We start from the raw sequence: 14,875 nt of genomic DNA, 5'->3' as shown, positions 1-14,875 counted from the left end.
GACTAAAATTGAGCTTTTTGGCCATCAAGGAAAACGCTATGTCTGGCGCAAACCCAACACCTCTCATCACCCCGAGAACACCATCCCCACAGTGAAACATGGTGGTGGCAGCATCATGCTGTGGGGATGTTTTTCATCAGCAGGGACTGGGAAACTGGTCAGAATTGAAGGAATGATGGATGGCGCTAAATACAGGGAAATTCTTGAGGGAAACCTGTTTCAGTCTTCTAGAGATTTGAGACTGGGACGGAGGTTCCCCTTCCAGCAGGACAATGACCCTAAGCATACTGCTAAAGCAACACTGGAGTGGTTTAAGGGGAAACATTTAAATGTCTTGGAATGGCCTAGTCAAAGCCCAGACCTCAATCCAATTGAGAATCTGTGGTATGACTTAAAGATTGCTGTACACCAGCAGAACCCATCCAACTTGAAGGAGCTGGAGCAGTTTTGCCTTGAAGAATGGGCAAAAAATCCAAGTGGCTAGATGTGCCAAGCTTATAGAGACATACCCCAAGAGACTTGCAGCTGTAAATGCTGCAAAAGGTGGCTCTACAAAGTATTGACTTTTGGGGGGTGAATAGTTATGCACGCTCAAGTTTTCAGTTTTTTTGTCTTAATTGTTGTTTGTTCCACAAGACAAAAAAATTTGCATCTTCAAAGTGGTAGGCATGTTGTGTAGATCAAATGATACAAACCCCCCAAAAATCCATTTTAATTCCAGGTTGTAAGGCAACAAAATAGGAAAAATGCCAAGGGGGGTGAATACTTTCGCAATCCACTGTAGATGTATACACTCGCCCAGAGCAGCAGGCACAGCGCCAGGAGATACTTAGCAAGGTGGTAATAGTTTGAGCAGGTGGACTGTGTGTATAAACTAAGTGGCTGGTGCCGTGGGACTCCCTGATTGGCCCTCAGGGCGAGCTAATCTCCCTGCAGCCCCTGGGCCTGGCAGGAAGTGGCTGGGGATCTGAACTGCCGTGGCCAGAAAAAGAAACTCCAGCGGCTTACAGGCTAGAGGGGCAAAGGCTGGAGGGATGGAGGAGAGGAGGGCTGGGAGAGGGGAGGGGAAAGTGCGTCACCTCGTTACCGAGACCTTTGATTAGTTTAATGGATGAGCTAAGCTAGAGCCAGGGACCAGGATAGAGGGAGATGGAGAAGAGGGGGAGGAGGGAGGAGGAGAATACAAGGGAAGAGAGAAAGAGACGATTGGGGATTCTCTTTTTGAAATGTGCAGTTTTTTTCTATGATGATGAAGAAGGAATTTGTGGATTGTGATAGTTCTGGGTGCTATGAAGTTCTTAAAAGACATACTGTAGAAGCACTAATGTGATGACAGTATAACCAACTTCTCATGCTTCTATTTGACCTCACATGTCAGTGTCTTTATTTTCCAAAGCTACAGCCAGAGAGCAGAATAAGAGTCAGTCTCAAGTGACAACCTATCCCCTATATAGTACACTACTTTTGACCAGAGCCCTATGGGCTCTAGTCAAAAGTAGTGCACTAGGGGATAGGGTGCCATTTGGGATGGAGACTTAGTCCCGTTACAGTAGAGTGACTTTCCTGTCTGGAATGTGAAACCCCACTGTGACTTATTGGAGAGCAGCCAACTCTCTCTCTCTGTGTGTGTGTGTGTGTGTGTGTGTGTGTGTGTGTGTGTGTGTGTGTGTGTGTGTGTGTGTGTGTGTGTGTGCGTGTGCGTGTGCGTGTGCGTGTGCGTGTGCGTGTGCGTGTGCGTGTGCGTGTGCGTGTGCGTGTGCGTGTGCGTGTGCGTGTGCGTGTGTCTGTCTGTCTGTGTGGAGGAATCCAATTGATTATGTTAACAGCAGAATGGCAGTTTGACATGACCAGATTGAAACGCCCTCAATTATGAGGCAAACATATTTACTGTTATGGCCTTCATATGAGGACAAAATACATCTGATAGCATGAGCCCTCAGTCATAACGCTACACAATGGCAAGCATAGCGGGATGAACCATCAGTGGTTTTAACAATTATTTACTAAGAAGTCTGAGTTTCTGAGTAATGACTAAAGCCTTGGCTATATTGAGGACGTGGTGATTCTTCAACCCCAACTGTGATGTTAAATCACACATAGAGCCTCAAGGAGTATTCAAGATGGCCGTGTCCCTACTGGTTCCTGGCTGGTGATGTTATTAACTCATGCACACTTTGAACTGTATGACGATTCCAGATGACAAATGCTACTTACTTAGTGGTACTTATACAGCTTACCATAACCTGACCCCTTCTTTCCTCTCTCTCTCTGTCTCTCTCTCTGTCTCTCCTTCTCTCTCTCCCTCTCTCTCTCTTCCTTACCATCCCATCCTCTCTTTCTCTCTCTGACTCTCTCCTCCTCTATTTTCCTTTCTTCCTATCATTCCCTCCCCTCTCTCCTTCTTTCCATCCTCTTCCCCCTCACCGCTCTCTCTCCCCCTTCCTTCCTTCCCTCCCCCTCTCTCCCTCCTCTCCCCCCTCTCTCTTTCAAGGTGCAATGCATCCTACAGTCCAGTCACCAGGAGGAGGGTGTAGAGCTCAGGAACCTCCTCACCACCCCCCACTTCCAGGTAAGAGATCTGGGATGCACCAGAACTCAACCCATAACCTTCAAACAACGTTTAGAAAAACATAATAATAACCTCTAATAACATTTAGAAAACATTATTTGATTTGCAGGGTGTCCATGGCCCACACACTGTCAGTGTTCCTGAGCTGGCCACCTAAGAGGTACTATGGATCAAATCGCAATTTCGAATTTGTCACTCAGATATCTGTGAATATGCTCCATAGGTTCCATATATGTCTATGCGAAACTCTGAGTCATCCTCATGTGTCCGACTGTATCAAATCCTGACTTCAGCCTGAGAGGAGCTAAGGAAAGTCACTTATCAGTGGGTTTTAAGTGGCTTGGCCCTGTAAGGGCCTTGCACTTTGCTCTGTGTCTTGACTAAAGGGCATGGGAATCATCCCTAACTATAGAGCACCCTATCATAGGCCTTTTCTCAATTGGATTTGCTTGTGTGTCCTCTCTCCTCAGTCCTCTCTCGCCTCCTTTTGAAAAAGGTCAAAGGTAATCGAGGAGAGGCGGCGAGGAGAGGGAACGTGGATGAAAAATATCCTTGTATGAAATGAGACTCCTCCATTAGGCAAATTACATTTATAGTGGTGGATGCCAAATTAAATGTACAAAGTGATAAAAACAAAATATAGATAAAACGATAAGGAGCATATTGTTTTTAGACGTCTGCTGCTTCAAAGGGGGGGTGGCGGATTTACAAACTTCAGTGAATGACTCAGGTAGGATACACATGACTATCCTCGATGAAAGGTGGCTATCGCGTATGGGAGGACACTTCCATTTGCCTACTAACGAATTGGCACAGTTTTCAAATCAAATCAAATGTTATTGGCCACATGCGCCGAATACAACAGGTGTAGACATTACAGTGAAATGCTTACTTACAGCCCTTATCCAACAATGCATTAATTTTTTTATAAAAAAAAAGTGAAATAAAACAACAACAAAAAAGTGTTGGAAAAATAAAATAACAGTAGGGAGGCTATATACAGGGGGGTACCGGTGCAGAGTCAATGTGCGGGGGCACCGGCTAGTTGAGGTAGTTGAGGTAATATGTACATGTGGGTAGAGTTAATGTGACTATGCATAAATCATTAACAGAGTAGCAGCAGCGTAAAAATATGTGGTGGGGGTGGGGGTTGTAGTGCAAATAGTTCAGGTAGCCATGATTAGCTGTTCAGGAGTCTTATGGCTTGGGGGTAGAAGCTGTTGAGAAGTCTTTTGGACCTAGACTTGGCACTCCGGTACCGCTTGCCGTGCGGTAGCAGAGAGAACAGTCTATGACTAGGGTGGCTGGAGTCTTTGACAATTTTGAGGGCCTTCCTTTTCAGATCACAGATGAGAGAGGACGGAGGAGAGAGGGTGGAGAACAGACTTTTGCCCAAATGAGAAAAGGCCATAGTATAGGTGATATTACAGGGCATCATGGGTTTTGGAGTTTGGAAGGTTAACATGATACATACAGTTAGGATGATACTTACAGTGTATGCATCTCAGACACTGAAATCTCTTCTTTGGGTTTATAGCCGAGCATGTCATCGACAAATCCTTAGCTCTACAGAGTAGCCTAAGAGTTGCCCTTTGACACTTGACCCAAGCTTCTTTGCTGGTCAGTGTCCAGCCCAATGGCATGCCCATATGCGTGCCACACAGGTACAGAGAGGTCACTCAGTATAGATGGCTTACCGCTGACGTTTACTTGATTGACCCCAGGGCTACGTGCCAGCCTGGTGTTGGCACCGCTGAGATAATGTGCTCTCTAAAGCCTGTCGCATGCTTCCCAGTCAAAACAGTTTGCACATATATTATGACTACATTTTGTGACGTTTTGTCCATTTTGGTGTTCGGCAGGGTTTTGTTTGTCTGTGCGCGCACAATAAATGTTTTCTTGGGGCAGGTCAAAGTTTGATAACCGAAGTCTACACCCCTTCGTCGGTGATTGGTCAACAGTACTACATCTAGTAGCGATGGGAACTATGGACGGGATTCTTCAATAAAGTGTTTGTTGTCATTCAACGAGAGACAACTAGTTTTCATACACATTTTTTCACTTGAGAAATACTGCACCAAACATCTTAGTTAATGTAAAATTGCGTGACTAAGCCCTCCTCTTCAAAAATGTACAAATGTATTACAAATGCCTTGATTTATCTTTGATTTATTCTGACTATTTTGAGGAAGTGGCTATGTTGCTGCTACAGCGTCTCAAGAGGGACAAACAGTAATATTGCCGCTTTTTTCTAGTTTTTAAGGGAGTGTGCAAGGACCATACGTTCGCTTCGCCTAGCCGAGTTCTGCTAGGAGCAAACCGAACATTCTTCTTTTTGTTCTCTGGTATTATGGCGGCCTGCAAATAAACGTTAAAGGTGCATTTACTAACAGTAAATCCAAATTAAGCACTTCTTTTAAAACGGTAAACAAACATCAATGTTAACAAAAGTATACATAAATTAAACAAAAGGTTTTTCAGTACATACAAGAACACCTACTGTACGGGAGGCCACCCCTTTGCGAGAAATGTGAAAAACCCAACATCATATACAATACAAAAATAAAATAAATCGAAGAAAAAAAACATCCCCCCCCCCTTCAGTCATAGTGCAAATCACATCCCTATACAGGCGCAGGGGCCTGTGAGGATGGAACATTCGTCAACAGGATTCCTTGTAATGCCTGGGCTGTAAAATCCCTGAGTCCCAAAAAACTTTCAGCCGCACTCACAACGATGCCTATTTCCTCCGATTTCCTCTTTGTTTGCACTGTGCAGTTTATAACCAATGCAATATAACCTATGCAAAGTCCACCCTTTAACATGCAACATGTCAGGATCCTGTTGGCGAGTAACATTTACTGGTGTCTCTGATCCAACTACCATGGTTTCTTCAACGTTACTCCCTTCTTCCACTCTTCTCACCACCTCCGGATAGGAGACATGCTGGACAGCCCTTACTCTTGCCACCTCGGTCTCCTTCAGGGCACTTCATGAATTCGGGCGCATGCTCGTCACCACATTTGCAGCATTTCGCCTCAACTGGAATACGATACACCTCCCGTCTACATACACTTGACACATCCAAATACTTTACATTTATTACACTGCAAGGGTTTTGGCACGAAGGCTCTTACATGGTATCTCACTTAACCCAAATATACACTGAGTGTACAAAACATTAAGGACACCTTCCTAATATTGAGTTGCACCCCCCCCCCTCCCCCCTCCCTCCTTTTGCCCTCAGAACAGCCTCAATTCATCTGGCATGGACTCTATAAGGTGTCGAATGCTGTCCCATGTTGACTCCAATGCTTCCCACAGTTGTGTCAAGTTGGCTGGATGTCGTTTGGGTGGTGGACCATTCTTGATACAGACGGGAAACTGTTGAGTGTGAAAAACCCAGCAGCGTTGCAGTTCTTGACACAAACCGGTGCACCTGGCATCTACTACCCTACCCTGTTCAAATGCACTTTAATCTTTTGTCTAGCCCATTCACCCTCTGAATGGCACACATACACAATCCATGTCCCAATTCTCTCAAGGCTTAAAAATATTTATTTTACCTGTCTCCTTACCTTCATCTACACTGATTGAAGTGACATCAGTAAGGGATCACCTGGCTTTCACCTGGATTCACCTGGTCAGTCTACAGTGAGGGAAAAAAGTATTTGATCCCCTGCTGATTTTGTACGTTTGCCCACTGACAAAGAAATTATCAGTCTATAATTTTAATGGTAGGTTTATTTGAACAGTGAGAGACAGAATAACAACAAAGAAATCCAGAAAAACGCATGTCAAAAATGTTATAAATTGATTTGCATTTTAATGAGGGAAATAAGTATTTGACCCCCTCTCAATCAGAAAGATTTCTGGCTCCCAGGTGTCTTATATACAGGTAATGAGCTGAGATTAGGAGCACACTCTTAAAGGGAGTGCTCCTAATCTCAGCTTGTTACCTGTATAAAAGACACCTGTCCACAGAAGCAATCATTCAATCAGATTCCAAACTCTCCACCATGGCCAAGACCAAAGAGCTCTCCAAGGATGTCAGGGACAAGATTGTAGACCTACACAAGGCTGGAATGGGCTACAAGACCATCGCCAAGCAGCTTGGTGAGAAGGTGACAACAGTTGGTGCGATTATTCGCAAATGGAAGAAACACAAAAGACCTGTCAATCTCACTCGACCTGGGGCTCCATGCAAGATCTCACCTTGTGGAGTTGCAATGATCATGAGAACGGTGAGGAATCAGCCCAGAACTACACGGGAGGATCTTGTCAATGATCTCAAGGCAGCTGGGACCATAGTCACCAAGAAAACAATTGGTAACACACTACGCCGTGAAGGACTGAAATCCTGCAGCGCCCGCAAGGTCCCCCTGCTCAAGAAAGCACATATACAGGCCCGTCTGAAGTTTGCCAATGAACATCTGAATGATTCAGAGCTGAACTGGGTGAAAGTGCTGTGGTCAGATGAGACCAAAATCGAGCTCTTTGGCATCAACTCAACTCGCCGTATTTGGAGGAGGAGGAATGCTGCCTATGACCCCAAGAACACCATCCCCACTGTCAAACATGGAGGTGGAAACATTATGCTTTGGGGGTGATTTTCTGCTAAGGGGACAGGACAACTTCACCGCATCAAAGGGACGATGGACGGGGCCATGTACCGTCAAATCTTGGGTGGAACCTCCTTCCCTCAGCCAGGGCATTGAAAATGAGTCGTGGATGGGTATTCCAGCATGACAATGACCCAAAACACACGGCCAAGGCAACAAAGGAGTGGCTCAAGAAGAAGCACATTAAGGTCCTGGAGTGGCCTAGCCAGTCTCCAGACCTTAATCCCATAGAAAATCTGTGGAGGGAGCTGAAGATTCGAGTTGCCATACGTCAGCCTCGAAACCTTAATGACTTGGAGAAGATCTGCAAAGAGGAGTGGAACAAAATCCCTCCTGAGATGTGTGCAAACCTGGTGGCCAACTACAAGAAACGTCTGACCTCTGCGATTGCCAACAAGGGTTTTGCCACCAAGTACAAAGTTATGTTTTGCAGAGGGGTCAAATACTTATTTCCCTCATTAAAATGCAAATAAATTTATAACATTTTTGACATGCGTTTTTCTGGATTTTTTTGTTGTTATTCTGTCTCTCACTGTTCAAATAAACCTACCATTAAAATTATAGACTGATCATGTCTTTGTCAGTGGGAAAACGTACAAAATCAGCAGGGGATCAAATACTTTTTTCCCTCACTGTATGTCATGGAAAGAGCAGGTGTCCTTAATGTTTTGTACACTCAGTGTACATGCGAAGGGAGAGACTCTTCTTCAAATAACAAAATAGTAAGGGTCAGTCGGCGTGCACCAACCACTGCATCTATACTGAAAAAAAATATAAACTCATCATTCAACAATTTCATTGATTTTACTGAGGTACAGTTCATATGAGGAAATCAGTCAACCGAAACAAATTAATTTCACTTCTAGCGCCACTCCAGAGATAACACCCTGGATAGGCTCCCTGCTTTGCAGTTCCACACACACAACACATTCCAATCCAATATCAAATCAAATGTATTTATAAAGCCATTTTAACATCAACAGATGTCACAAAGAGCTTATACAGAACCCAGCCTAAAACCCCAAAGAGCAACCAATGCAGATGTAGAAGCACGGTGGCCAGGAAAAACTCCCTAGAAAGGCAGGAACATAGGAAGAAACCTAGAGAGGAACCAGGCTCTGAGGGGTGGCCAGTCCTCTTCTGGCTGTGCTGGGGGGAGATTTTAAGAGTACTTGGCCATTAAGGCCTGATCGTTCTTCAAGATGTTCAAACGTTCATAGATGACCAGCATGGTCAAATAATAATCACAGTGGTTGTAGAGGGTGCAACAGGTCAGCACCTCAGGAGTAAATGTCAGTTGGCTTTTCATAGCCAAGCATTCAGAGGTCAAGACAGCAGGTGCGGTGGAGAGAGGGAGAGGTGAACAAGATGGGACCGATGGTGTTATCGGACACACAAAAAACAAAAATAAGCCCACTTCTTGTTATCCTCACTGACGCAACCTCATCCAACGCATCTATGATTCTCATCAAGGCGTCAAACGGATCTCCCAGATAACGCCATTGGTCCAAAACCCTCACTCCAGCAAAACAAAAAAGAGTCAGAACAAGGCTTGGTTTTACTAGGTTCCACCACCACTTTACTCATCAGTTTCAAACAAAACATCCGCCTCCGACATCTTCCTGCTGCTTCATCTTTTGATGTCAAGCTTACAATCTCATGCCATTCTCAAAGCGAACCTATTATGTGGGCGCGTTAATAAGCTCCAGCTGAACACCATTCCCTTAACGCGGGTGTGGCTGCCCTCTAATTGACTGCCTAAAGACTTTATAGGCCCAGTGTGGTCAAAGACTTGATTCTCCTGTGTTTTATATATATTTCCACACTATGAGGTTGGAATAATACTGTAAAATTGTGAAATTATGATAATTACCTTTTAGTGTAAGAGCTGTTTGAAAAGACTGCCTGAAATTTCAGCCTGTTTTGGTGGGATGGAGGCGGTATAAGTTATTTTACCAATAACAAAGAGTGTTTCAAACCTCTCTACCAATAATAGCTAGTATTCAGGTTACATATCCCTCCCATTAGGCCCCTCACTCAGACCACTCCTAGCTAAATTCTTGCTTGAGAAATTGCTCTTTGCTAAGAAGCTATTTTTCTTTATTTTTGACCATTTTAATTGTAAACAATCACATTAAGGTACTTAATTGTTACCCAGAAATGATTTGATGTTGAGATAAAAATGGCAGCATTGGACCTTTAAGGTGTGCAGCTCTCACTCTGCTGGGGAGAGAACACGTGAGCAGTATGGCTTGGACCTTTATGTTTGCTGCGTTTAAGCTTTAGGCTAGCTCTGTTGACTTAATGCTTTTGATTTCTAAGTTTAGTCTGAACCTTGGAAAGCTCTGGAAGAACCAGGCTTTCATTTGCCTCTACACTGAACAAACATATAAATGCAACATGCAACAATATTTGTGATTTTACTGAGTTACAGTTCATATAAGGAAATCAGTCAATTGAAATAATTTCATTAGGCCCTAATCTATGGATTTCACATGACTGGAAATATAGATACCTTTTTTTTTTTTAAGGTAAGGGTGTGGAACAGAAAACCAGTCAGTACCTGGTGTGACCACCATTTGCCTCATGCAGAGCGACACATCTCCTTCGCATAGAGTTGATCAGGCTGTTGATTGTGGCCCGTGAAATGTCCCACTCCTCTTCAATGGCTGTGCGAAGTTGCTGGATAATAGTGGGAACTAGAACATGCTGTCGTACACATCGATCCAGAGCATCCCAAACATGCTCAATGGGGGACATGTCTGTTGAGTATGCAGGCCATGGAAGAACTGGGACATTTTCAGCTTCCAGGAATTTTGTACAGATCCTTGCGTCATGGGGCCATGCATTATTATGCTGAAACATGAGGGGATGGCGGCGGATGAATGGCACGACAGTGGGCCTCAGGATCTCCTCACGGTATCTCTTTGCATTCAAATTGCCATCGATAAAATGCAATTATGTTTGTTGTCCGTAGCTTATGTCTGCCCATACCATAACCCCACCGCCACCATTGGGGCACTCTGTTCACAAAGTTGACATCAGTGAACCGCTCGCCCACACAATGGCATACACACTGCAATCTGCCGGTACAGTTGAAACCGGGATTCATCCGTCAGGAGCACACTTATCCAGCATGCCAGTGGCCATCGAAGATGAGCATTTGCCCACTGAAGTCGGTTACGATGCAGTACTGCAGTCAGGTCAAGACGCTGGTGAGGATGACGAGCATGCAGATGAGCTTCCCTGACACGGTTTCTGACAGTTTGTGCAGAAATTATTTGGTTGTGCAAACCCACAGTTTCATCAGCTGTCCGGGTGGCTGGTCTCAGACGATCCCACAGGTGAAGAAGCTGGATGTGGAGGTCCTAGGCTGGCGTGGTTACACGCGATCTGCGGTTGTGAGGCCGGTTGGACGTACTGCCAAATTCTCCAAAACAACGTTGGAGGCGGCTTATGGTATAGAAATGATCTTGCAACAGCTCTGGTGGACATTCCTGCAGTCTGCATGCCAATTGCACTCTCCCTCAAAACTTGAGACATCTGTGGCATTGTGTTGTGACAAAGCTGCACATGGTGGCCTTTTTATTGTCCCCAGCACAAGGTGCACCTGTATAATGATCATGCTGTTGAATCAGCTTCTTGATATGCCACACCTGTCAGGTGGGTGGATTATCTTGGCAAAGGAGAAATGCTCACTAACTGGGATATGTAAACACATTTGTGCACAACATTTTAGAGAAATAAGCTTTTTGTGTGTATGGAACATTTCTGGGATCTTTTCTTCAGCTCATTAAACACTTTACATGTTGCATTTTAGATTTTGTTCAGTATAAATAAAAGCCTCTTTGTTTGCACCACACTCCTGTCTCCTGTGCCTTTACCTTTGAGTCATTGCCTATGCCCGACCCCCAGACAGTGTTAAAACCCTTGCACTGTCACAGGACACAAAGGGATGCACATTTTTTGTTTTTGCCCTAGCACTACACAGCTGATTAAAATGATCAACTCATCATCAAGCTTTAATGATTTGATTCAGGTGTGTAGTGCGAAGGCAGAAACAAAACAGTCCACCACTTTGGGTCCCCAGGACCAGGATTACAAAACACTGCTCTAGAACAGAGAGGAAGAGGCGAAGCGAGAGGGATAATTGGACCCAAAATCTGTCTTCTCCAGCAGGTGGCATATTTTCAAGGGGGTTTTTGCTCACCAACTGAGGAGTATTTGTATGGAGGTCAATGAGAGTGTCAAATATTGTTAATAAAAACTTGAATGGCTTATTTGCTATGTGTGGCTTACTGATCTAATAGAAGTTTCGTAATGCTTATTTTGTTACAAGTGTACTGATATAAGTAGGACATGTGACATCCCGGCAAGTTTGAGAAAAAACACTTTATATCAGACTTGTGCCTGGTTGTCACTAGTTACCACAGCCACAAAGTCATAAACCCCACCTATATCTACAATTTCTCCTCTTAAAATGTGATTCTAAATCTAACCTTAACCACACTGCTAACCTTATGCCTAACCCTAACTTTAAATTAAAACCAAAAGCAAATGTATGTTTTTATGAATTTTTACGATATGACCAATTTTGACTTTGTGGCTGTGGTAACTAGTTGAAGCTGTTGTGCCTGTTGTTTGCACTGCACTCTGACTAGAATGGTCCCACCTGATCTTGCCTCATCCTGACTGCCTTCCATTTTTGAAAACATTTATTTTCATTGTTAGAGCGGCCACTAGAGTATCTGGTCAATATAATGGGTAATCTGTGCCTAGAAGGTGCAATAAGTTGAATATAGGAGAGAGGACCTGGAGTGTATTCATTCTGCCGATTCTGTTGCAATACGTTTCTTAAACACACACACAGACACACAGAGGTAACCGCCTCCTGTAGCTCAGTTGGTAGAGCATGGCGCTTGCAACGCCAGGGTTGTGGGTTCGATTCCCAGGGGGGGCCAGTATGAAAAATTTATGCACTCACTAACTGTAAGTCGCTCTGGATAAGAGCGTCTGCTAAATGACTTAAAAAACTGCCTTCCTCGTCTTCCTTCCTTTCCGGGGAATGCCGAGATCGAGGTGTTTTGATGATTGATGGAGGCGAATCCTGCCTCCTAAATGCAGGGCAGATTAAGAGGGATTCTGTGTACGCTGGAAGCTTAGCCAGCCCTCCTTTCTGGCTCCTCAAGTCTCTCTGCTGCGGGATAGAGACACTAATTTGGCTCAACGGTTATTAATTGCGGAATACGGAGCGCCTGTCACCTTAAATGAAGTGAGGGAATAATCTTTGTATTCTTTTTGGCTTAGAGGTGGAGACTGCTGACGGCTTGTGTTAAGGAGGGAAGGAGGGAGGGAGAGAGAGAGACAGGGTGGGCTTTGGGTAACAGGTGCATGTTTAAGCATGGAATGGGAGCAGAGTTTAAGTTTCCCCCTTGACCTTTTACAATAACTGGTGAATATGAAAGGATATGCATGTGCATACACTGTTTGTCATGTAGTGGCTCAGGATCAATAAGCTCTAATTCACCCAAGTCACTACTACAAAAATCTAATTCAAACAAAATCGCATACACACACTTCCCAGTTTTCACAGCACACACACACTCCTTCTCATCCATGTGCCTGTGTGTGTTGTGTCCATCCCAGGCTCTGATGCAGGCCCATGACAGTGTGGCAGAGCAGGAGTTGGAGCCGGACCCAGAAGAGAGAATGATTCAGTACCTGGGAGAGACCGTCAAACTGGTGCGGCTGGAGAAGGCCGGCGACATGCCTCTGGTGAGCCCCCCACCCCCCACTCACCCCACTCACACACACACCCATCTCTTCTGATACTCCAAAACATACGACTGGCTATCCCTCACAAATTACTGGTTACCGGTTGCTGAATCCCCGAGCTGACTGGGAGGAAATCTGCATGAGTGAGCATGCAGCTGGAAGGTTACCGGCTTCAATATCCTATATACTACAGTACATGCCGCTGTTGTGCACTTGATTAAGGCACCTTAATTGCTCCATGGGTGCTCCTGTGCTGCCTGTGCTGCTCCCTGCCTGTGATGTGTGTTGTGTGTCAGGTTGGGTACTGGGACAGCAAAATTAATACAGTACCAGTCAAAAGTTTGGACACAACTATTCATTTAAGGGTTTTTCTTTATTTTTTACTATTTTCTACCTTGTAGAATAATAGTGAAGTCATCAAATATATTATATATTTTAGATTCTTCAAAGTAGCCACCTTTTGCCTTGATGACAGCTTTGCACACTCTTGGCATTCTCTCAACCAGCTTCACCTGGAATACTTTTCCAACAATCTTGAAGGAGTTCCCACAAATATGCTGAGCACTTGTTGGCTGCTTTTCCTTCACTCTGAGGTCCAACTCATCCCAAACCATCTCAATTGGTTAGGTCGGGTGATTGTGGAGGTCAGGTCATCTGATGCAGCACTCCATCACTCTCCTTTTTGGTAAAATAGCCCTTACACAGCCTGGAGGTGTGTTGGGTCATTGTCCTGTTGAAAAACAAATGATAGTCCCTCTAAGCCCAAACCATGTGGGATGGCATATTGCTGCAGAATGCTGTGGTAGCCATGCTGGTTAAGTGTGCCTTGAATTCTAAATAAATCACCAACCATGTCACCAGCAAAGCACCCCCACACCATCACACCTCCTCCTCCATACTTCACGGTGGGAACTACACATGTGGAGATCATCTGTTCATCTACACTGCATCTCACAAAGACACAGCGGTTGGAACCAAAAATCTCCAATTAGGACTCCAGACCAAAGGACAGATTTCCACCGGTCTAATGTCCATTGCTCTTGTTTCTTGGCCCAAGCAAGTCTCTTCTTCTTATTGGTGTCCTTTAGTAGTGGTTTCTTTGCAGCAATTTGACCATGAAGGCCTGATTCACGCAGTCTCCTCTGAACAGTTGATGTTGAGATGTGTATGTTACTTGAACTCTGTGAGGCATTTATTTGGGCTGCAATTTCTGAGGCTGGTAACTCTAATGAACTCTAATGAACTTATCCTCTGTAGCAGACGTAACTCTGGGTCTTCCTTTCATGTGGCGGTCCTCATGAGAGCCAGTTCATCATAGCGCTTGATGGTTTTTGCGACTGCACTTAAAGAAACGTTCTTTACATTTTCCGGATTGACTGACCTTCATGTCTTAAAGTAATGATGGACTGTCGTTTCTCTTTGTTTATTTGAGCTGTTCTTGCCTCAATATGGACTTGGTATTTTACAAAATAGGTATATCTTCTGTATACCAACCCTACCTTGTCACAACACAGCTGATTGGCTCAAACGCATTAAGAAGGAAAATAATTCCACAAATTAACTTTTAACAAGGCACAGCTGTTAATTGAAATGCATTCCAGGTGACTACCTCATGAAGCTGGTTGAGAGAATGCCAAGAGTGTGCAAAGCTGTCATCAAGGCAAAGGGTGGCTACTTTGAAGAAACTCAAATATAAAATATATTTTGATTTGTTTAACACTTTTTTGGTTACTACATGATTCCAAATGTGTTATTTCATAGTTTTGATGTCTTCACTACTATTCTACAATGTAGAAAATAGTAAAAATTAAGAAAAACCCTTGAATGAGTAGGGGTGTCCAAACTTTTGACTGGTACTGTATATATAAGAATATCCGTGCAAATAGACCAATAAAGCATGTAATATATT

The 14,875-nt window shown here is 44.2% G+C and overlaps 1 protein-coding gene across 1 annotated transcript in view; it reads left to right on the top strand.

The window, feature by feature from the left end:
- Positions 1-14,875, top strand: part of LOC121552719 (protein PALS1-like) — a 36,040-nt gene that overhangs the window by 12,919 nt on the left and 8,246 nt on the right. Inside the window, exons 4-5 of the mRNA XM_041865732.2 lie at positions 2,492-2,569; positions 12,838-12,966. Coding sequence (XP_041721666.2) covers positions 2,492-2,569; positions 12,838-12,966 — 207 coding nt within the window. The remainder of the gene's footprint in view (positions 1-2,491; positions 2,570-12,837; positions 12,967-14,875) is intronic.

The sequence above is a fragment of the Coregonus clupeaformis genome, chromosome 36 (assembly GCF_020615455.1).
Source record: "Coregonus clupeaformis isolate EN_2021a chromosome 36, ASM2061545v1, whole genome shotgun sequence".
NCBI classification, from domain to species: domain Eukaryota; kingdom Metazoa; phylum Chordata; class Actinopteri; order Salmoniformes; family Salmonidae; genus Coregonus; species Coregonus clupeaformis.
Note: the sequence above shows the minus strand (reverse complement) of the source record. Positions and strands in the feature narration are given on the sequence as shown.